The 23,102-nt window shown below is 40.6% G+C and overlaps 1 protein-coding gene across 2 annotated transcripts in view; it reads right to left on the bottom strand.

Moving 5' to 3' along the window:
- LOC142669034 (gastrula zinc finger protein XlCGF66.1-like) overlaps nucleotides 1-23,102 on the bottom strand; it is a 351,749-nt gene that overhangs the window by 26,956 nt on the left and 301,691 nt on the right. For both annotated transcript variants that reach the window (XR_012851765.1, XM_075847092.1), the window contains exons 4-5: nucleotides 16,709-16,806; nucleotides 15,180-15,291 (exon numbers count right to left, since the gene is read on the bottom strand). Coding sequence is in view for 1 of the 2 variants with exons in the window: in XM_075847092.1 (XP_075703207.1) it covers nucleotides 15,180-15,291; nucleotides 16,709-16,806 (210 nt within the window). In the remaining variant the exon portion in view is untranslated. The remainder of the gene's footprint in view (nucleotides 1-15,179; nucleotides 15,292-16,708; nucleotides 16,807-23,102) is intronic.

A 23,102-nucleotide genomic window follows, 5' to 3' on the forward strand; every position in this document is an offset into this window, starting at 1 on the left:
TAGAAGCAGCGTAGCATGCTACGCTGTTTCCGTAACCACTATTCAGTTCTATGGGAGTTGCGGAAACTGCGTAGCTCAGAGAGTTACGCTGTTTGCGTAACTCGAACATGTAACCAGAAAGTGACGTGGCCGGAAGACCGCGGAGCCGGGTAAGATGGAATGGGGCTTAGGGGGCCCCGTTCTAGAGATATTACACCTGTGGATATGTCATAAATGTCCTTTGTAGGAAAACCAATATAAATGCCGCGGTCGCTATTGACCGCAGTATTTAACTAGTTAAACAGCGCCATCACTGTTCCTAGCCGTTAGTGCAGCGTGTCAGAAGCTGACACCTGCAGTGTATGGGGCAGGCTCAGCGCGTGAGCCCGCTCCATACATCATCAAAAATATGTTTATTATAGAATCTGGTAGAATTTCTGTGCGGTTTTCTGTGGCTTTGGCCCTTTAACATGCGATGATCGGTGAGATGAAGAGGGGGAGGGTCCTTCTTCACCCGTGGATATGGCCGCTAGTCCACCCTTACACAGCTCGATCCTGGATCAGAAGAAACCGAAAACGTTTTTCATATTTTCCAAAGTCGGATCCTAGAAAAGGAAAAAATACAAATAAGCAAAAGAATTCACAAAACCTTCACCACAAGGAGAAGATGAAGACGAGCGGAAGACGTCAGACTTACCGGATCTCGCGTCTGCTCATCACTGGAGGAGTCTTCATGGGAATTTCTGATGGTTTAGGTGGTAAAGACCACAATATTGGGGTGACAACTGCAAAAAAAAACAAACAGAAATTCAGTGTCCAGGCGGCTGTAGAAGAGTCGTGAGGTGAGAAGATCATCAGTGGATGGCACTTACCTCACCTAAAGATGGTAAATGGGCCCCGAGCGGCAGATAGAAATAAGATGGCCGCTATCTCTCCCGGGGGTTGGGGGCCCTGATGGTAAATAGGCCCCAAGCGGCAGATGTTACTAAAATGGCCACTTTCTCTTTCGGGGGTTGGAGGCCCTGATGTTAACTGTAGCCCCCGAAAGATCGTCCATCTCCACATCAGCAGCTGCAAATTGGCGTCCGCCAACCTCCAGTTTGTCATCATTATCCTTCACTTCCTCCATCTCCAGGTCCTCCGGAAACTGGCGTCCACCAACTTCCATCTTCCCGTCCTCCTTCTCTACGTCCTCCGGAAACTGGCGTCCGCCAACTTCCATCCTCTCGTGATCCTCCTCCATCTCCACGTCCTCCGGAAACTGGCGTCCGCCAACTTCCATCCTCTCGTGATCCTCCTCCATCTCCACGTCCTCCGGAAACTGGCGTCCGCCAACCTCCATCTTCCCGTCCTTCTTCTCCATCTCCACGTCCTCCGGAAACTGGCGTCCACCAACTTCCATCCTCTCGTGATCCTCCTCCATCTCCACGTTCTCCGGAAACTGGCGTCCGCTAACTTCCATCTTCTCGTGCTCCTCCTCCATCTCAACGTCCTCCGGAAACTGGCGTCCGCCAACCTCCATCTTCTCTATAACACTCATCATTGGAAACATCTTCACCATCCCCTTCTTCTTATAAGACACGTCCATGATGAGAGCCAGCAACAGAAACTGACACCGCGGTCAATGTGTGATCCCAATTTATAAACTTGATGTCACAACATGAGGGCCATTATGTGCAAACGGAACGCATGCAGATCAAGGCCCCGCCCTTCACATGACATCACGCTCAGATTCTCTAGAGGACGTCACGCTCAGAGAAATAGAATCTGCCCACATTCTAGATGACATCACAAGAAGCGTATCCCAGTGAACCGTTACAACAGAGCGGCCATATATAACGTAATATGGTAGAAGAATACAGACAGTAGGGGGTTTTAAATAACAAAAATTACACCGTTCACTGTGTGAGTCAAATAATGCTATATTGTAATAGTTCTGGACTTTTACCGATGCAGCGATACCAATTTTATTATTATTTTTACATTGTGCTTGGGGAAAAATGGGAAAAGTTTTTTTTTAACTTTACATTTATTTTTTTACACCCATTTTATTAGTTCCCCTAGGGGACTTGAACCAGTGATCATTAGATCGCTGGTACAATACACTGCAATACATGGATGAGTTACGGAAACAGCGTAACTCGCTGAGCTACGCTGTTTCCGGAACTCCCATAGTAGTGAATGTCAGTTATAGAAGCAACGTAGCATGCTACGCTGTTTCCGTAACTACTATTCAGTTCTATGGGAGTTGCGGAAACTGCGTAGCTCAGAGAGTTACGCTGTTTGCGTAACTCGAACATCTAACCAGAAAGTGAAGTGGCCGGAAGACCGCGGAGCCGGGTAAGATGGAATGGGGCTTAGGGGGCACCGTTCTAGAGATATTACACCTGTGGATATGTCATAAATGTCCTTCGTAGGAAAACCAATATAAATGCTGCGGTCGCTATTGACCGCAGTATTTAACTAGTTAAACAGCGCCATCACTGCTCCTAGCCGTTAGTGCAGCGTGTCAGAAGCTGACACCTGCAGTGTATGGAGCAGGCTCAGCGCGTGAGCCTGCTCCATACATCATCCCCTCCCCGCCTGATGATGTGCTGGCACATCACGGGTCGGGAAGGGGTTAAGTAAGGAGCGGTCAGGGGGCCCGACACTGCCGACTATAACACGCAGGGACTTTTTAGCAAGATTTATTCTTGCTAAAAACTGCGCCTTATAGTCCGAAAAATACTTTTTTATATATATATATATATATATATATATATATATATATATATATATATTGATTGTAGATTTTTTCAATTCTATTTTCTGTACATAATTAACCCTTTCATGACCAGGGGTCATTGATGCCCCTGTGTCCAGGTCAAATTTTCCATTTCTGATATGCACTTCTTTAGACGATAATAACTTTGCAACCGCTTTGAATATCACAACTATTTTAACTTTGATTTTTACAAGACTTATGAGGCTTTCATTTTCTAGATTAGTTTAATTAATTCCATGTTTTACAATTTTATTATGAGCAGACAAATCACAAATTTTTTTTAAAAATAAACAATTTTGTAATTTTTTAAAATATATTTATCCATGTTATTTATGTGTGTGTGTGTGCGTATGTTATGTATATATATATATATATATATATATATATACACATATATATATATACACATACATATATACACACTGTTGCAGCTCTTTAAAGGGAAGGTGTCACGGAAAATTTTATTTTTTATATACTATTGCTTTTAGTATGTCATTAAAATAAATTGTATTCATTTGTCTTTTTGTGTTCTACTTTTTATTTTTTATTTCTTTTACCTCTCTATGGGGGCTGCCACTTTTTTTTCATCTCTGTATGTGTCGATTAACGACACATACAGAGATGGAATACGGCAGCTACAATGCATATGAGTCAATGAACGGCTCCCGTCCATTGCCTCTGCTCTCTGGCTCTGTACTGCGCAGATAAATCTCTCTAGTTGTGCTGAGACTCAGAGGTTCATTAGTCACATCCCCAAACAGTCTCAATACAACTAGAGAGATTTACCATTCAGGGGTCTGGGAAAGCTGGGTGACCACCATTACCCCTCCTACTGGAGTGTGAGAGGTTCATTGGTCACATCCCCAAACACTCCAGTAGGAGGGGCAATGGTGGTCACCCAGCTTTCCCAGAAGCAGATAAAACCAGGAAAGGGCTGGATGGACGGGCTGAGGGTGCACAAGGTTTTTGGTGATCCCCCTCTTTCATGTGATCGGACCTAGGTTACTGGTTCTGATGCAGACGGGGTTCATATAAATCTGTCCATAACAAGAGACAGTTCACTCAGGACAAGCCCTACCCTCATGCCGTAGTTGTGTGGTTCTGTCTGCAGTGATGGCGGTGGGTGGCTCTGACACCCGCCTCCCCCGTCAGGTCATCTCAGGACATAAGGGCTATCCGGATTGGAGACACAGCGCCGCACCTGTCCTCAGGTTGTGTCTGGTATTGCAGTTCACCTCCATTGAAGTGAATAGGACAGAGCTGTAATACCACACATGACCTGAGGACAGGTGCGGCACCATCTTTTCCTGGACGACCCCTTTAACACTTTTCCCGTGTCTGCAGTGCTGTGTGTGTGTGTGTGTGTGTGTGTGTGTGTGTGTGCGCGTGTGTGTGTGTGTAGCAGAGCGGAGTGCACGGGCGCCGCTGATACTTCATAGCCGCTTATCAGCTGTTTTGAAGAATCAGCGGCGAGCACCCCCCCCCCCACACACACACACACACAAATCCCCCCAAATACGCAAAATCAAGTGTAATCAAGCGTTTTTTGATGTGGTTTTTGGCACGTAAAATGTACAAAAAAAAAACATGTCAAATACACGCCGTGTGAACTTGTCAACTGAAAAGTCATTCACTTCACTTTCATCATTCTAAGGGTATGTTCACACACAATGTTTTCAGCTGAAAAATCGGAAGCAGAACGCCTACAAGCATCTGCCCATTGGTTTCAATGGGAAATACGGCGTTCTGTTCCGACAGGGCGTTTTTTACGTGGTCGTTTTCCAAAACTGCCATGTAAAAAGACGCCACCAAAATGAAGTGCACATCACTTCTTGGGATGTTTTTGGAGCCGTTTTTCATTGACTTTATAGAAAAACAGCTCCAAAAACAGCCGTAAAAAACGCGAGTTTGATTAAAAAATGGCTGAAAATCAGGATCTGGTTTCCCTTTGTTTAGTAAGCGTGTGAACATACCCTTAGCCTTTTGATGTGTCCTATAGCTTCTTCCAGCTGCAGAATCACACCCAAAATGGCTGCCGGACACTGCTTAGCAATTTGAAGACACCTTTTCCTGGCTTGTAGGAAAGAGGGGTGAGATTCCCTCCCACATTTACAGCAGCTGTGAGTCGGGTTGCTTTGCCTTATTCACCTTGCTGTAATTCTGGGAAGTGCTCTGTTATGAAAGTTTTATTTTAAATTTATACTTATTTGATGCAACGAAATTAAATATACTCTCAGTTATGGAGAACTTCTTAGGAAATGTTTTATCTGTTAAAGTTTTAAATATGCTTTGCTTTCAAGTCTGGGACAGTTGATATTTCTCAATAAAGTCAGATGCAAATTAGGGAAGTTCAACTTTATCCCAGTTTAAGTTGTAAATGTCAAAATATGCTATATCAAGCAAAACTGCATTAGACTAGTATTTTGTGAAAGATATTCACTGTCATGTGCAAGATGTCATCTGTTTGTGGTTAAAGTCTATATAAGCCAGAGCTTATGTAATGAAGTCAGATATCGTCTCCTCATCGATGAGAATAAAACTCTTATTGGGATGAAAACTTGAATCATTATTGCGAAGTATGGAAAATTCTTCTAACATCTTGGTCCTTCGAAGCCGGAAACCAATATTTCCAGACCCTAGTCCACCTGAGGACTGTACACCGTGCACGGGGTGAGTCATCAAAATACTCACTTAATTCAAAGACCTCCGGTTAAATTATAGTTAAAAAGAGGCCAGTCAGACGCAGGGACGAGGTGGAATGACGGTTTGTAAAAGCACATAGTAAGGAGAGTTGAAGATTCGAGTTTTCATCTGAATAACGGTAATATTGTATATATATGTTTTTTTTAAAATATATATATGTGTTTTTATTATTTTTCATATTTAGATGTATAAGGTTATGTGATAAAAACCTAAGTTGGATCTTAGGTACTAAGACTGGGTCTTAGTTATATTAAGAACAGGTTCTCGAGGTTAGTAGTCCATAGCCTATGTGAGAAGGCTACAGGTAATAAATAACTCCGTGCAGCACGTAAAAGATAAAGTATTTGGAGATTTGGAGGATCTCCTATAGCTTAAGGATTATAGAGTATTATGATTATTTCTTATAGAGTATTAGTATTATTTGTTATAGAGTATTAGTATTATTTGTTAGAAAGTATTAGGATTATTTGTTTTACAAAGTTTATGATTCTGACTAAAAGTATTGAATAATTGAGATAAACGAAATCCAAAGTTAAAGAAAGATAAAGACTTTCAAACTGTGGTGTAAAGACACATCCAGGACATCTGCTGCTGGTCTGACCAGTCTCTTATTGTCTCTGGACGCCCCTGACACCAGAAGTTTTAAGGTAATCAAGTATTTCTTTGGTGAAGTTGAAAGAAATGGTTGTTATAGATGAAACATATGAGACTCCTTGACTGTGAAGATTGAATGTATGAGGGTTAAATAAATAAAACCCTGTGTGTATAAGGGAGTCCAATTAGGAATGGTCCTTTGTAGAATTGTTACAAGGACAAATCAGTAGGGGAAAAATACTGTAAAACACCCAGGAACATGAAGTATATGACTGATCAGCATAATACTTGTAAATATTGTTGCGTTTTGTGTGTGTACTGTGAAACTTTGGTGAAAATACCTTGTGGTCAAGATATACGAGGTATACAGAAATATAGAATATGATAGTAGGTTTTGTTATTCATATCGAATTTGTTTGTTAATCGTTAATTATGTGTCTTGTCTAAATGTGGTGAGTTGAGACAGTCTCACATTTTCGTGTCGTGGTCACCTTGGGTGAGCGACATTACTGTCTTGGGACTGTGTTTTGGTAAGCGGCTCTAGGCGTCTAGAGTGCAGCGAGTCCTACAGTTCATGGAGAATAAAGTTTTGGCAAGCGGCCTTATTTATAAGGTGCAGCGAACACTGTTATTCAACATACCCAACTGACCATAAGACTCTTTGAATGAGATCAAATTAGGGTCAGATCATAGAACCAAGATCAAATAATAGAACAAAGGGATAAATGAATATTAGTAAGTCAAATTGTCACGTAGCAGTGGATTAACATCTATTGCCCTGAAGGCTTCTCATTAAGTTTGGTTGGTCTTTTATTATTTACTATATTTGTGATGACTAAGATATTTAAAAATATTAGAAAAGGACAAAGGCACACCAAATTATTTTAAATCTCTTGTCCGGAGTGTATGTTTGGATTAATGTTGGCTATTTCTACTGAAGGTTGGAGAATAGTCAAAATAATTGATAAAGGATACAAAGTTAATCAAATCTTTTCATATTAAAAAAGTGTTTAAATTAAATATACGTAAGACTACTATTCTAGAAAAAAAAAAACAACTATTGGCATATTATTAACGGACCTAGAAGGAGGCAAACTGTATATATCCCTAAAAGACGCCATTTAGGTGTCCATTAAATAGAGAGACATATACTAAAATTGTTACATTAGATTTCCTTTCAAAAGGACACTGCTTGTAACATGTGTAACGTATCAGGAACAGCTTCAACATGTTGTTGTTTGTGTTAAAAAGTATTAAAATATTCCTTTAGAAGGAGATGTTAAGTATATGCACAAATTAGATGTGGTGAATGTAAAATGATGATGATAAGGGTGTGGCAAATTTAGATTTAAAAGGAATTTGAGGGTAATTGAATGTTATAATTTAGTGAAGGGAAAAGAGAAGTGTGGTTTTGATTGTGTAAGACGACGGTTGGAAGAATCTCACAAGGGAGAACAAGGTAGAAGGTTTACAGAATGTTAAAATGATCACGAAGGTTAGAAGAAGGTTGTTTATATAGTTCAAGATGAAAAACTTTCATAGAACAAAATGCTGGCTGGTTGAAAGACCATGAAATGATCGGAAAAGCAGAACTATAGAAGAGTGTGTCAATAAATGTTGATATGTATAGTATGTGCATAAAAGTGATAACAGTGACTTTACTAGTGATAAAGAGTAATACAGATAGGTACATTGCAATGAGTAAGGTGGATGATGACGAGAAGTATGATGTAGACATGTATACAGCGTGTGTCCCCGTGTATACAGTGTGTGTCCCCGTGTATACAGCGTGTGTCCCCGTGTATACAGGGTGTGTGTTGCAGACTAGTCTGAGGAGGAAATGAAATTGTGTACTGTTTGATGTGAGATGTTTTTCTCAATCCAGATTAAGAACTAAATTAATTGAATTTCAAATTGTTATTATATGTAAAATTGGTGTGTAAAAAGTCCTAGAACATCGAACTAAAGTACAAGATTGTGTAAATAGACTGACTTAAGTAATTAAAGTTAGCTGTGTAAAATCTGGTTTTAAAGTTATAAATACAGTTTCCTTAATGTACGAACTTGCAAATGACAATGACTTGTTTGATATGGAACATGAGTCTGATTGTCACAGTTTAATGCAACTTGAAGTCCAAGGGTTACCAGGTGTCACTAATGTACCTTTTACTAACTATGATGTTCAGTATTTTGTAGACAGATCCAAATACTGGAATAAGCAGACAGGACATTTCACCACCGGGTATGCAGTAGTCCAGGAAAGTAAGACAGTGCTGCAAAAGTCACTGCCCTCCAGCAGCTCTGCCCAGGAGGCAGAACTCATGGCACTCACAGAAGCATGTAAGTTAGGCACAGGAAAAAGGGTGAACATCTATACAGACTCAAGGTACGCCTTTGGAGTCTCACATTATGACACAATATGGCAAGCAAGAGGCTTTCTGACTGCAGCAGGCAAATCAATACAACACTGGTTTGCCCCTGAATCTCAGAACACAGGTGCTCTTCATGTAGAGGGTTGTCTGACATGCGTCAGACACAATTACGGTAAAATGACAAAAACACCCAGTAAGCACTCGCTTTGCCCTGATTACCCCTTCCAGCAACTGCAAGTGGACTAGATACAGCAACCCAAGGTAGGTGTATATGAATATGTCCTCATATGTACTGACATGTTTTCAAATTGGCCTGAGGCATGGCCAGTAACCAAAAACATAGCTAAAAACACTGCTAGAAAAATACTCAGTGAAGTAGTATGCCGATATGGAGTTCGAAGAACCCACTTCATAGGAGAAGTATTAGGGCATATACTTACTAGGCTCGGTATCACACAGGCATTCTATACACCATATTACCCAAGAAGGTAAACATCTGTATGAAGGAAGAAAGTCAGTAATACTCCAAGCACCGAAACCTCTGACAAAAAGACAAATGATGTCCTTTTTGGGTATTACTAACTTCTGCAGGTGTTGGATAGCCAATTATGCTGCTATTACAGGACCATTGATGTCTTTGATTTATGAAGAGGTCTTTTTTTTCAGATAAAACAGGATCTTGTAGGCTCTTCAGTGCTTGGACTAACTGATTATTATTAAAAAAAACAAAACAACAACAAAGAAAAAAACTTTATTCAAACTGTAGAGTGTAAAAATTGATATATGACTTCAGGGCTAACACAGGAGTATGGATGAAAGGATAGACCTCTAGCTTACTACTTATCAAAACTCGACCGAGTAGCTAGAGCCCTACCTCCCCGTGTTCAATCAGTTGTAGCCGCCGCAGAAGCTATAAGAGCTTCCGCCACATTAGTGTTATTTATGATAGAAAGATGTACCACTTTAAATTTTTCGACCTTGATGTCTACTGTGGAGGATGGTGCACCACTTGATTGCCTATCCTCAATAGCAGAAAGAGTGTTACCAAGATCAGATCTTAAAGATATTCCATTACCAAATAGTGATCTCATACTGTTTGTAGATGGATCTTGTAAGAACAAATACATCCTACCCAGCAACTTATTCAGAAGTGCAGTTATATTGAGCCATCGGACAAGCCATGTCTCAACAGGGGGGATGGTAGAAATCATATCTAAAGTGTTCACGGCATATGGCTTTACTAACTACTCTAAAAAAATTTAACTTGTTTAACATGCGCCAAACATAATCTACAGGGGAATGTAAGACCAAAGAGAGGACAGTTCCCATGTCCACGATATCCATTCTAACACATTTGTATGGATTTCATTGAAGTTGTTTTTGCTTCCTAAGATATTAGGTATATGTATAAGGGTGTTGATTTAAAAATATTTGGTTTGAGACACTTGTCAGATAAAATGTATGGTATATGTGAATATTTCTGTGAGTAGAAGATGTTACAGATAATCAGCTCAGATCAAGGTACAAATCCTGCTAAAAAGGGTAACACCAAGTGCGACATAAAATGTACCCAGTAACTACATATTATCTATGTGCCCTGTCCAGAGGGACAGAGACGTTTTTCTTACATAAAGGTGTTTGTTTGTTTGTTTGTTTGTTTGTTTGTTTGTTTGTTTGTTTGTTTGTTTGTTTGATGTACAGGATTTGTCAATGAACTGATGGGACCCAAACATGAGGGTGATAGCATGAGATTGGTGATAGTATTCTTTTCTTAGTTGAGACGCTATTGTTAATATTGTCTGAGGTTTATAATTATAATGCGTGTAAATATGCCACGGTACTGTGAATAACAACTTGAGGTGTTTTATGTGGAGGTATGAGGTGAAGGTCACTGGTTGTTGTCACTCATGAGTAAGACGTTCATGGCAGCAATGAGAGCCCGGAGGTTATGTTACCTGGGTGTCTTTAGGTTTGAGAAATATGCTGCCCACGACCTGTTATATCTGCAGGTGTAAAAGTCCCATTAGGACAGTAAGTGACAGTGCGACAATTATTACCAATACATGTACCGTGGATGAGATTTGGATTATTGCCAATATTAGTAGGTTTAGCAGTAAGAATGCTCATAATATAGAGAAAGTGGCCGACAGATTGGATACTGTTACAGATTATGTGTTTGATGTCTTGAATTCTGCCCAAGGGGGCATTTGCCAAGTAGTTGGCTCAACCTGTTGCCACTGTATAGACCTTTTTGGCATTATGCAGGACAAGTATGACCGTAGAGCAAGCTAAGAAAATAAAGTCTGTAAGGGGAATAAGCCCTCTTTTAAGTACCTGGCTTGGATACAAAATGTCCTCAAATAAACAAAAGGTGGGAAAAATGAAAATGATTAAAATAATGTGAAGATTAATTTATTTTGTGCAGCAGCTAACTTGTCTGGAGACCCCAACTTGTTCTTATGTAGTGAATAAGAAAGACATTGTTCCTTTAAGACAAGTATATTAATGCTGATTTCGTATGTTATTAAAATTAGTTATTTTTTACCTTAGTTCTCATGCGAAACTCAAAAGGAATAGCTATTGCTTAGTGATTATTGATGTATTCACCAAATGGGTAGACCATTTGTAATACCGCAGTTAAATCTATTCTCTAGGATGGATGAAGAGTTTGATTTTACACTTCCTGAATATATGGCAAAAAAAGCTAACCAACAGGGAAGTTTCTATCTCTAATTCTATTCCAGGTGACCCTGTACCTGAACCTGAACCTGTGAAGCCAGGAAATTGGATATTATCTTTGTTGAAAAAGATCATATCAGGTTCTGCTTACCACACCTAAGGCCGTAAAGATAGCCGAATGTACCGCTTGGATACACTTATCACACTGTAAGGTAGTTAGGGAATTGCCACTATCCTCCTAGGCTATGAAAGACTGATTACAAAGGGTGGTCATTTGTTAGAAGTGACTGGTCTCAAACTTCAGCGAAGAAAACATCCAGAGCCTGGGAGGAGACAGGGCAAAATGTTATTAGTTATTCTAGGTATCCTATGGGGGTTCAAAGTGTGTCAACCTAAGGTATGGGATCTCTGGGAAACAGGGTCAGGGTAGGATTCCCTAAAGACTTAGCTTGGAGAGTTAAATATTTTAATTTTACTGAAGGTGAGACTGCAACATATGAAATAGTTTTCTGCGCGGTGTTATAGATCAATGCAAGGATAGAAACATAGCTTATAAACTAGCATATTCAGAGAAGAACATTTGTATTATCTATGTAAACACCCTAATAAAAAGGATAAGGGACTATATGCTATAGGAACTGATGTTTCAGGTACTGACCCTATAGGGATTTTTTTTATTGAATGCAACGGAAAGTTTTTTAGTTCCGAAGATAGACCTACCCTCTAAAGTTTATCTGGCCAACTTCACTTATGAAGATAAATTGACATTAGAAACAGGTTACAGAGATAAACATGAATGGTTAGCCTGGATAGGATACACTGCAATCCAAAATAATAGAACTAACTGTATCACTTGTGCAAAAGCCAGGCCACATCTGGCTACTATACATTTCAGGCAAGGAGAACCCACAAGGTCTGCAATGCGTGTTATCTTTATATAATGCATCATATAATCCAGGTGATCAATTATGTAAGACATTCTCTTTATTGTACCCACCTGTGGGGAGAGATGAAATCCCTCCCTTAATAGTGGCTTACCCAGGCAACTACACCTGCTTTCTGAGGAATGGGCAAGGTAAGAAAGTCGGGAACCTCACTGAAGAGTTTTGTGACCGATAATGGTAATTACTCCTCTAATTGGTTTATCAACCAGACAAGGGCAAGGACTGATCTCCGGTGGCTATGTGGAGACAGGAAGGCCAAGTGGCAGGGAGGCTGTGCTCTGGTTCAGCTTCTGAAGCCATTCCACTTGTTTTTAGCACCTGAGTTTCAGAGAATGAGAAAATGCCCTGGAGACTATCTGAATCGCTATAAGCGGTCTAACCCTGGAGTTTCCTTTCACCATAGAATATACATAGATGAAGTAGGAGTACCCTGTGAGTTTAAGGCCCAAAATCAGATTGCATCAGGCTTCAAGTCTGTACTTTTCTGGTGGTCTACGATAAATAAGAATGTCGACTGGATTAATTATATTTATTACAATCAACAGAGATTTGTTAATTATACCAGAGATGCAATAAAAGGTATTGCAGATCAGTTGGGACCTATATCTTTAATGACATGGTGAAATAGAATAACGCTGGATATGTTACTAGCAGAAAAAGGGGGTGTCTGCAAAATGTTAGTATCTTCTGTTGTACTTTTATTCCCAATAATACAGCTCCTGATGGCAGTATTAGAAGGACTCAGTATTGGAAGGACTCAATTCCCTGTCCGAAGATCTTGCGGGAAAACTCCAGAATAAATGACATCTTCACCTCATGGATTGCGGGGTAGTTTGGAAAATGGACTGGCCTGGTAACATCTGTACTCATGACCATTGCCGTTGTTGCCAGTATATTGACTGTTTGTGGATGCGATACCTTGCATAAGAGGATTGATCCAAAGGTTCATTGAGACCTCAGTGACAAAGACAATGTGCCAAGAAATTCAAAAGAAGAGAACCTGTCCTGGATATTTTATAGAACATTTCTTGATAAATTTACAACAGGGTGGAATGTTATGAAAGTTTTATTTTAAATTTATACTTATTTGATGCAATGAAATTAAATATACTCTCAGTTATGGAGAACTTCTTAGGAAATGTTTTAGCTGTTATAGTTTTAAATATGCTTTGCTTTCAAGTCTGGGACAGTTGATATTTCTCAATAAAGTCAGATGCAATTTAGGGAAGTTCAACTTTTTCCCAGTTTCAGTTGTAAATGTCAAAATATGCTATTTGAAGCAAAACTGCATTAGACTAGTATTTTGTGTAAGATATTCACCGTCATGTGCAAGATGTCATCTGTTTGTGGTTAAAGTCTATATAAGCCAGAGCTTATGTAATGAAGTCAGATATCGTCTCCTCATCGATGAGAATAAAACTCTTATTGGGATGAAAACTTGAATCATTATTGCGAAGTATGGAAAATTCTTCTAACATGCTCAAACATGTCAAATTATTATTTAACTTGTAATACTTTCCAGAATATGGAATAAAAAAAAAAATGCAGCAAAAAACGTAAAAAATATAATAGAAATAAGTAACGACACTTAAAAAAAAGGTTTAATTCGCGACACATTCCCTTTCTGCCGAGATAACAAGCACACTGGCTCCGTTATCTCTGGGCAGAAGCGATGGAGGGAGAAGGAGGGGGAGGTGCAGACACACACGGGAGAGAGAGAAAAGTGCAGACTGCACTTGTAAGTTTAGTTTCATTCAAAAAAACACGTTTGTTTTATGAAACTAAGTCAAAGACGTGTCGGCACTTTTAAAGAGAGCCGACATATAGATTAGTGCAGAGCTGCTCACGCTGAAGCACCTTCTGCACTCATTTAACCCCGATGCACGCTGCAATCGTCTATATACCTGCTACCTGCACGGGGCATCGGCAGTTAGAACGTGTATATAGCCGTATGGCAGTCGTGAAGGGGTTATGGAGGCAGCCATTTTGTCTTCGCTGTTAACTGCATTAAGAGATATGGTTTACAGCAGCCACATGGGTCGTAGGAAACAATAGTCTGGAGCTGAGCCATTGACTTCTACGGGACAGTTTTCTAGGTTTGCTCTGTGGCCTGTGCAGAAGTCATTGTGCAGGGAGGGGGAGGAGGGGAGCTGTGTCCATCACCTATTGTCAATGGTGTATCCTGTGTTATCTATATATAGGTGATACCAGTCAGTGTAAAGGCCCTTTTACATGGGCCAATGATCAGGCAAACAGTCATTCATAGAACGCTCGTTGCCGAGAATTGCCCTGTGTAAACAGGGGAGCGATCAGCAGATTATCGTATCGTTTTAGAAAACCAAAATATTATCGTTGTCGGCAGCACATCTCCCTGAGCCGTGCTGCCGACATGATAATAATGTATGGGGACGAGTGATCGGAGTAACGAGTGCTCGTTCCCATACATAGCTCCTTGTGACAGGAGCAAACGAGTGCCAATCAACAAGCTGTCTCATTGATTGGCAGTCGTCTACACGGTCCTTGTAATAAGACCTTGATCCTGCCTGTGATGATAATGAGATGATTGCTGAGAAGTGATCTCCACAAAACACGAAGGATCAGTCTATTATGGATGGTGGATCCTGTGTTATCTATATATAGATGTAACCTGTCAGTGTAATCCTGCCTGTGACGATAATGAGATGACTGCTGAGAAATGATCTCTACAGAACAGGGAGGATCAGTCTATTATGAATGGTGGATCCTGCATTATCTATATATAGATGTAACCTGTCAGTGTAATCCTGCCTGTGATGATAATGAGATGACTGCTGAGAAATGAGCTCTACAGAACAGAAAGGGTCAGTCTATTATGAATGGTGGATCTTGTATTATCTACAGTATATATATAGATGTTAACTGTCAGTGTAATCCTGCCTGTGATGATAATGAGATGTATGCTGAGAAGTGATCTCTACAGAACAGGGAGGATCAGTCTATTATGGATGGTGGATCCTGTGATATCTATATATAGATGTAACCTGTCAGTGTAAGGGTATGTTCACACGATTAACAAAAATGTGGTTAAAAAAACAACAACAAAAAACACAGCAGGTCCTGCTTAATAAACCACGGAGTTCACTTTCTAAATTCATTATTACTGACTTGTGATAACTCCTCCTGGAATTTCCTCCTCCGGTTCACTCTTACACGGTTGATCGCCCCTCACCCGCTCTTCTTCTTCATCCTCTGTTTTAATATTAGTCACATCTTCCCCCTGATTTCACATATGTAACAATTCAGTACAATACAGCAGAGAGTGTGAAGAATCTAACAGATCAACATAAGAAACCACCAAACTCTATGACCGTTAGGGATGCACGATGCATCGAAACTTCGATACTGTTTCGATACCGTTATGTCATGTATTTCGATACATGTATTTCGATACTTGGCTGTGCGGCCGCACAGCTCAGTATAGTAACACATGAATGTATGAGAGCGGGGCTCCGGCTGTGTGATAGTCATTGCCCGGCTCCTGAGTCATGACGAGTGTGCGGGGTGTGGATGATGCGATGCGGCCAGCGCTGCACTAATGATTGCCGGCACTGAAGACAGAACATGGCGGGCGCGCTGCAAAACACCCCCATGTTCTGTCTTCAGTGTTTGCACCGCCGCTTATTATAGTGCAGCGCCGGCCGCATCACCTCATGCTGACCGCGCTCTCACTTATTGTCAGGAGCGGGGCAATTGTTGTATTACACATCCGCAGCCCAGCTCTATAACGGCGGAGATCAGAGAAACCTCTCATCTCCGCCGCTATTCCCCTGAATGCTGCGATCACAGCGGACTGCAGAATTCAGAAAAGGGGGGATGCCCCTTGGATCGCATCGCGGGAATTCCTGTGACGCGATTAAGGGACATACCATATATGGGCAGACAGCCCAGGGTCCATTGAAGGACCCCAGGGCTGTCCTACCATATTTCCTGTTGTTAGGGCATACTTAGGTATGTCCTAACAACTGCCTGTGTACTATCCGTACACAGGCTAATATACTGGTATATAGATATATGCCTCTGTACTATCAGTTTATAGATATATGCCGGTACATTAAAGTTTAAAAATAAAGTAAAAACATAAAGTAATATTAAATAAAAAAAATACACACACATTTTTTTACAATAAAAAAATTAAAATAAGTCTCAGTACATAAAATATACACATATTCGGTATTGGCGCGGCCATAATAACCTGCACAACAATTTTTTTGCATATTTCTGTGTACGCTGTAAAAAAATAAAATAAACACTGCTTTCTATCACTTATTGTGGGGCACGAGGTGTGATGAATTTAACCTCCATGCGCCTCATTAATAGTAATTAACCCCATCATGTACCTTACACATCAACCCATTATGACTGAGAAACATGATGGGGTTAATTACTATTAATGAGGTACATGGAGGTTAAATTCATCATCACACCTCGCGCCTCACATCAGAAAATGGAAGAACTTTTTTATTATTTTTTTATTACTATTGGTAAAGAATCGTTTTGGTATCGAAATCGCAATACTACACAAACTATCGGTATCGAAGTCCAAATTCTGGTATCGTGACATCCCTAATGACCGCAGGACCAAAAAGCTTCACACCCCCATATATAGATCTGGTATAGGGCTCAGCTTCATCTACCTGATGATTCTCTGGGACATTGTGATTTTCCTCTGGACAGTCCTGGGAATACAGAGGACTGGGACATCTCTCTGGTGGATTTCTTCTACTGGATCCATCTGTAGGAAACACACAGTGACTGAATACATGACTACTGTATATCTGTCTATATATCACACACTCCTCTCTACACTTCTATGTTTACTGATCAGAGCCGAAATTACAATGTTGAGGTCCTCACTACCGGTGTCGAGGTCCCTGCACCTTGTAAGCCACAGGCCTAAAGGAGACTGTGGCCTACCAAAGTGAATGGCGGGGTGCCGACAGATCCCTGCTCCGCCATAGTATTTACCTGTATCTGCCCTCTGTGGACGCGGATACACTTGAAAGTGGCGGGACACACGGTGCCTCTATTTTAAGGCCCTGTTCACACAGAACTTTTTTACAAGTTTTTTGTCGTGGAAACCGCTCCGCAAAACTAGTCAAAAAACACCCGAAAATGCCTCCCATTGATTTCAATGGGAGTTGGACGATTTTTTTTACCACGAGTAAAAAAAACGTGTCGCAGTAAAAAGAAGCGACATGACCCATCTTGAGGCAGTTTCCGCCTCCAAAACCCCATTTCAATCAGTCAGAAAGGGTAAAAAAACACCTTGACGAGTTATTGTCAAACCACTGTGCAAAAAACATCTGGAGCAGTTATTGCAGGAGGAATTTTCAGGATCACAGCCTTAGATTTCTCTGCCAACCCAAAAACCTGTCAGTGTCACCTGCTTATTAGCCTCTTAAAGGCAGTGTACAACTTTATAGACAATATTTTTTTTAAATTATTTTTTATTAACCCCTTCCGCTCAAAGACGTAGTATTAGGTCATGCTTAAAGAGACTCTGTCACCACATTATAAGTGCCCTATCTCCTATATAAGTAAAGAGGCTCTGTCACCACATTATAAGTGCCCTATGTCCTATATAAGTAAAGAGACTCTGTCACCACATTATACGTGCCCTATCTCCTATATAAGTAAAGAGGCTCTGTCACCACATTATAAGTGCCCTATCTCCTATATAAGTAAAGAGGCTCTGTCACCACATTATAAGTGTCCTATCTCCTATATAAGTAAAGAGGCTGTCACCACATTATAAGTGTCCTATCTCCTATATAAGTAAAGAGGCTCTGTCACCACATTATAAGTGTCCTATCTCCTATATAAGTAAAGAGACTGTCACCACATTATAAGTGTCCTATCTCCTATATAAGTAAAGAGACTGTCACCACAATATAAGTGCCCTATCTCCTATATAAGTAAAGAGACTGTCACCACATTATAAGTGTCCTATCTCCTATATAAGTAAAGAGACTGTCACCACATTATAAGTGCCCTATCTCCTATATAAGTAAAGAGGCTCTGTCACCACATTATAAGTGTCCTATCTCCTATATAAGTAAAGAGGCTCTGTCACCACATTATAAGTGCCCTTTCTCCTATATAAGTAAAGAGGCTCTGTCACCACATTATAAGTGCCCTATCTCCTATATAAGTAAAGAGACTCTGTCACCACATTATACGTGTCCTATCTCCTATATAAGTAAAGAGGCTATGTCACCACATTATAAGTGCCCTATCTCCTATATAAGTAAAGAGACTCTGTCACCACATTATAAGTGCCCTATCTCCTATATAAGTAAAGAGGCTCTGTCACCACATTATAAGTGCCCTATCTCCTATATAAGTAAAGAGACTCTGTGACCACATTATAAGTGTCCTATCTCCTATATAAGTAAAGAGGCTCTGTCACCACATTATAAGTGCCCTATCTCCTATATAAGTAAAGAGGCTCTGTCTCCACATTATAAGTGCCCTATCTCCTATATAAGTAAAGAGGCTGTCACCACATTATAAGTGTCCTATCTCCTATATAAGTAAAGAGACTTTGTCACCACATTATAAGTGCCCTATCTCCTATATAAGTAAAGAGGCTCTGTCACCACATTATAAGTGCCCTATCTCCTATATAAGTAAAGAGGCTCTGTCACCACATTATAAGTGTCCTATCTGCTATATAAGTAAAGAGGCTCTGTCACCACATTATAAGTGCCCTATCTCCTATATAAGTAAAGAGGCTCTGTCACCACATTATAAGTGTCCTATCTCCTATATAAGTAAAGAGGCTGTCACCACATTATAAGTGCCCTATCTCCTATATAAGTAAAGAGGCTCTGTCACCACATTATAAGTGTCCTATCTCCTATATAAGTAAAGAGGCTCTGTCACCACATTATAAGTGCCCTATCTCCTATATAAGTAAAGAGGCTCTGTCACCACATTATAAGTGTCATATCTCCTATATAAGTAAAGAGGCTCTGTCCCCACATTATAAGTGCCCTATCTCCTATATAAGTAAAGAGGCTCTGTCACCACATTATAAGTGCCCTATCTCCTATATAAGTAAAGAGGCTCTGTCACCACATTATAAGTGCCCTATCTCCTATATAAGTAAAGAGGCTGTCACCACATTATAAGTGCCCTATCTCCTATATAAGTAAAGAGGCTCTGTCACCACATTATAAGTGTCCTATCTCCTATATAAGTAAAGAGACTCTGTCACCACATTATAAGTGTCCTATCTCCTATATAAGTAAAGAGGCTCTGTCACCACATTATAAGTGTCCTATCTCCTATATAAGTAAAGAGGCTCTGTCACCACATTATAAGTGTCCTATCTCCTATATAAGTAAAGAGGCTCTGTCACCACATTATAAGTGCCCTATCTCCTATATAAGTAAAGAGGCTCTGTCACCACATTATAAGTGTCCTATCTCCTATATAAGTAAAGAGGCTCTGTCACCACATTATAAGTGTCCTATCTCCTATATAAGTAAAGAGGCTCTGTCACCACATTATAAGTGTCCTATCTCCTATATAAGTAAAGAGGCTCTGTCACCACATTATAAGTGCCCTATCTCCTATATAAGTAAAGAGGCTCTGTCACCACATTATAAGTGCCCTATCTCCTATATAAGTAATGAGACTCTGTCACCACACTATAAGTGCCCTATCTCCTACATGATGTGATCGGCGCTGTAATGTCGGTGACAGTAATGCTTTTTATTTAGAAAACGTTCTATATTTACCACGTTAGGAGCGATTTTAGCTTTATGCTAATGAGTTTCTTAATGCCCAACTGGGCGTGTTTTTCCATTAGACCAAGTGGGCGTTGTAAAGAGGAGTGTATGACGCTGACCAATCAGTGACCAATCAGCATCATGCACTTCTCTCCATTCATTTAGTCACCGCATAGTAAGGGTATGTTCACACGGATTATTTACGGACGTAATTCGGGCGTTTTCCGCCTCGATTTACGTCCGAAAATGCGGCTCGATAGCATCGGCAAACATCTGCCCATTGAAAGCAATGGGTTTTACGTTGGTCTATTCCCACGAGGCGTAAATTTACGCGTCGCTGTCAAAAGATGGCGCGTAAATAGACGCCCGCGTCAAAGAAGTGCCTGTCACTTCTTCAGACGTAAATGAAGCCGTTTTCCATTGACTCCATGGAAAAACAGCTCCATTTACGTCCGTAATTGACGCAGCGAAAAAGCGCCTCAACACGCCATGTCGGCTGAAATGACGGAGCTGTTTTCTCCTGAAAACAGCCCCGTAATTTCAGCCGTTACGGACACTGCCGTGTGAACATACCCTAACACTGCGTTGTTCACTATGTGCTGTCTTAGGCTACGTTCACACGGGGTATTTTGCCGAGTTTTTTTACGCGGAAACCGCGTCGCAAAACTCGGCAAAAACGGCCCGAGAACCCCTCCCATTGATTTCAATGGGAGGCGTCGGCGTCTTTTTCCCGCGAGCAGTAAAACTGCCTCGCGGGAAAAAGAAGCGACATGCCCTATCTTCGGGCGCTTCCGCCTCTGACCTCCCATTGACTTCAATGGGAGGCAGGAGAAAGCGTATTTCTCGCTGTTTTATGCCCGCGGCGCTCAATGGCCGCGGGCGAAAAACGGCGCGATAATCGCCGCGAAAATCGGCGTGCAGGGAGAGGAATATCTGCCTCAAAGTTCCAAACGGAATTTTGAGGCAGATATTCCTCCCCCAAAATACTCCGTGTGAACATAGCCTTATACTGACACATTAACGTTACTGAAGTGTTTAGACAGTGAATAGACATTCCTTCCAGCCAGGACGCCATGTCTATTCACAATCCCGACACTTCGTTAACGTATCTGTGGTACTTACAGCAGAGCAAGCGTAATCTCCCTGTAACCGGTCATTTACAGCGAGATCTCGCTATTTAAGTAATAGCACGTCCTGGTAAAAACGGCCATTCCGCCCCTATCCCATCTGTGAGCAATGACAACTGCTGTCACAAACAGCAGTTGTCACATCTCCTTCCCCATGGTCCCCGCCGATTAACTCCTTAGAAGCCGCGTTCAATAGCGTTTGCGGCTTCTAAGTGGTTAGAACACAATCGACGGCCCCGCAAAGTGATTACATATATCCTGATGTACTCCGCATAGTTTACATATATCCTGATGTACTCCTCACAGATTACGTATACCCTGATGTACTCCGCACAGATTATATATACCCTGATGTACTCCTCACAGATTACATATACCCTGATGTACTCCTCACATATTACATATACCCTGATGTACTCCTTACAGATTACATATACCCTGATGTACTCCTCACATATTACATATATCCTGATGTACTCCTCACAGATTACATATATCCTGATGTACTCCTCACAGATTACATATACCCTGATGTACTCCTCACATATTACATATACCCTGATGTACTCCTCACATCTTACATATACCCTGATGTACTCCTCACAGTTTACATATACCCTGATGTACTCCTCACAGATTACATATACCCTGATGTACTCCTCACAGATTACATATACCCTGATGTACTCCTCACATATTACATATACCCTGATGTACTCCTCACAGTTTACATATACCCTGATGTACGCCTCACAGATTACACATACCCTGATGTACTCCTCACATATTACATATACCCTGATGTACTCCTCACAGATTACATATACCCTGATGTACTCCTCACATATTACATATAACCTTATGTACTCCTCACATATTACATATATCCTGATGTACTCCTCACAGATTACATATACCCTGATGTACTCCTCACATCTTACATATACCGATGTACTCCTCACAGTTTACATATACCCTGATGTACTCCTCACAGATTACATATACCCTGATGTACTCCTCACAGATTACATATACCCTGATGTACTCCTCACAGATTACATATATCCTGATGTACTCCGCACATATTACATATACCCTGATGTACTCCTCACATATTACATATATCCTGATGTACTCCCCACATATTACATATACCCTGATGTACTCCGCACATATTACATATACCCTGATGTACTCCTCACATATTACATATACCCTGATGTACTCCTCACATATTACATATATCCTGATGTACTTTGCACAGATTACATATACTCTGATGTACTCCTCACATATTACATATATCCTGATGTACTCCTCACATATTACATATATCCTGATGTACTCCTCACATATTACATATACCCTGATGTACCCCGCACAGATTACATATACCCTGATGTACTCCTCACAGATTACATATACCCTGATGTACTCCTCACAGTTTACATATATCCTGATGTACTCCTCACATATTACATATACCCTGATGTACTCCTCACATATTACATATACCCTGATGTACTCCGCACAGATTACATATACCCTGATGTACTCCTCACAGATTACATATACCCTGATGTACTCCTCACATATTACATATACCCTGATGTACTCCTCACAGATTACATATATCCTGATGTACTCCTCACATATTACATATACCCTGATGTACTCCTCACATATTACATATACCCTAATGTACTCCTCACAGATTACATATACCCTGATGTGCTCCTCACAGATTACATATACCCTGATGTGCTCCGCACAGATTACATATATCCTGATTTACTCCGCACAGATTACATATATCCTGATGTACTCCTCACAGATTACATATACCCTGATGTACTCCTCACATATTACATATACCCTCATGTACTCCTCAGTTTACATATATCCTGATGTACTCCTCACAGTTTACATATACCCTGATGTACTGCTCACAGATTACATATACCCTGATGTACTCGGCAGATTACATATACACTGATGTACTCCTCACAGATTACATATACACTGATGTACTCCTCACATATTATATATACCCTGATGTACTCCTCACAGATTACATATATCCTGATGTACTCCTCACAGATTACATATACCCTGATGTACTCCTCACATATTACATATACCCTGATATACTCCTCACAGATTAC

The sequence above is a fragment of the Rhinoderma darwinii genome, assembly GCF_050947455.1.
Source record: "Rhinoderma darwinii isolate aRhiDar2 chromosome 1 unlocalized genomic scaffold, aRhiDar2.hap1 SUPER_1_unloc_12, whole genome shotgun sequence".
In the NCBI taxonomy this organism is placed as follows: domain Eukaryota; kingdom Metazoa; phylum Chordata; class Amphibia; order Anura; family Rhinodermatidae; genus Rhinoderma; species Rhinoderma darwinii.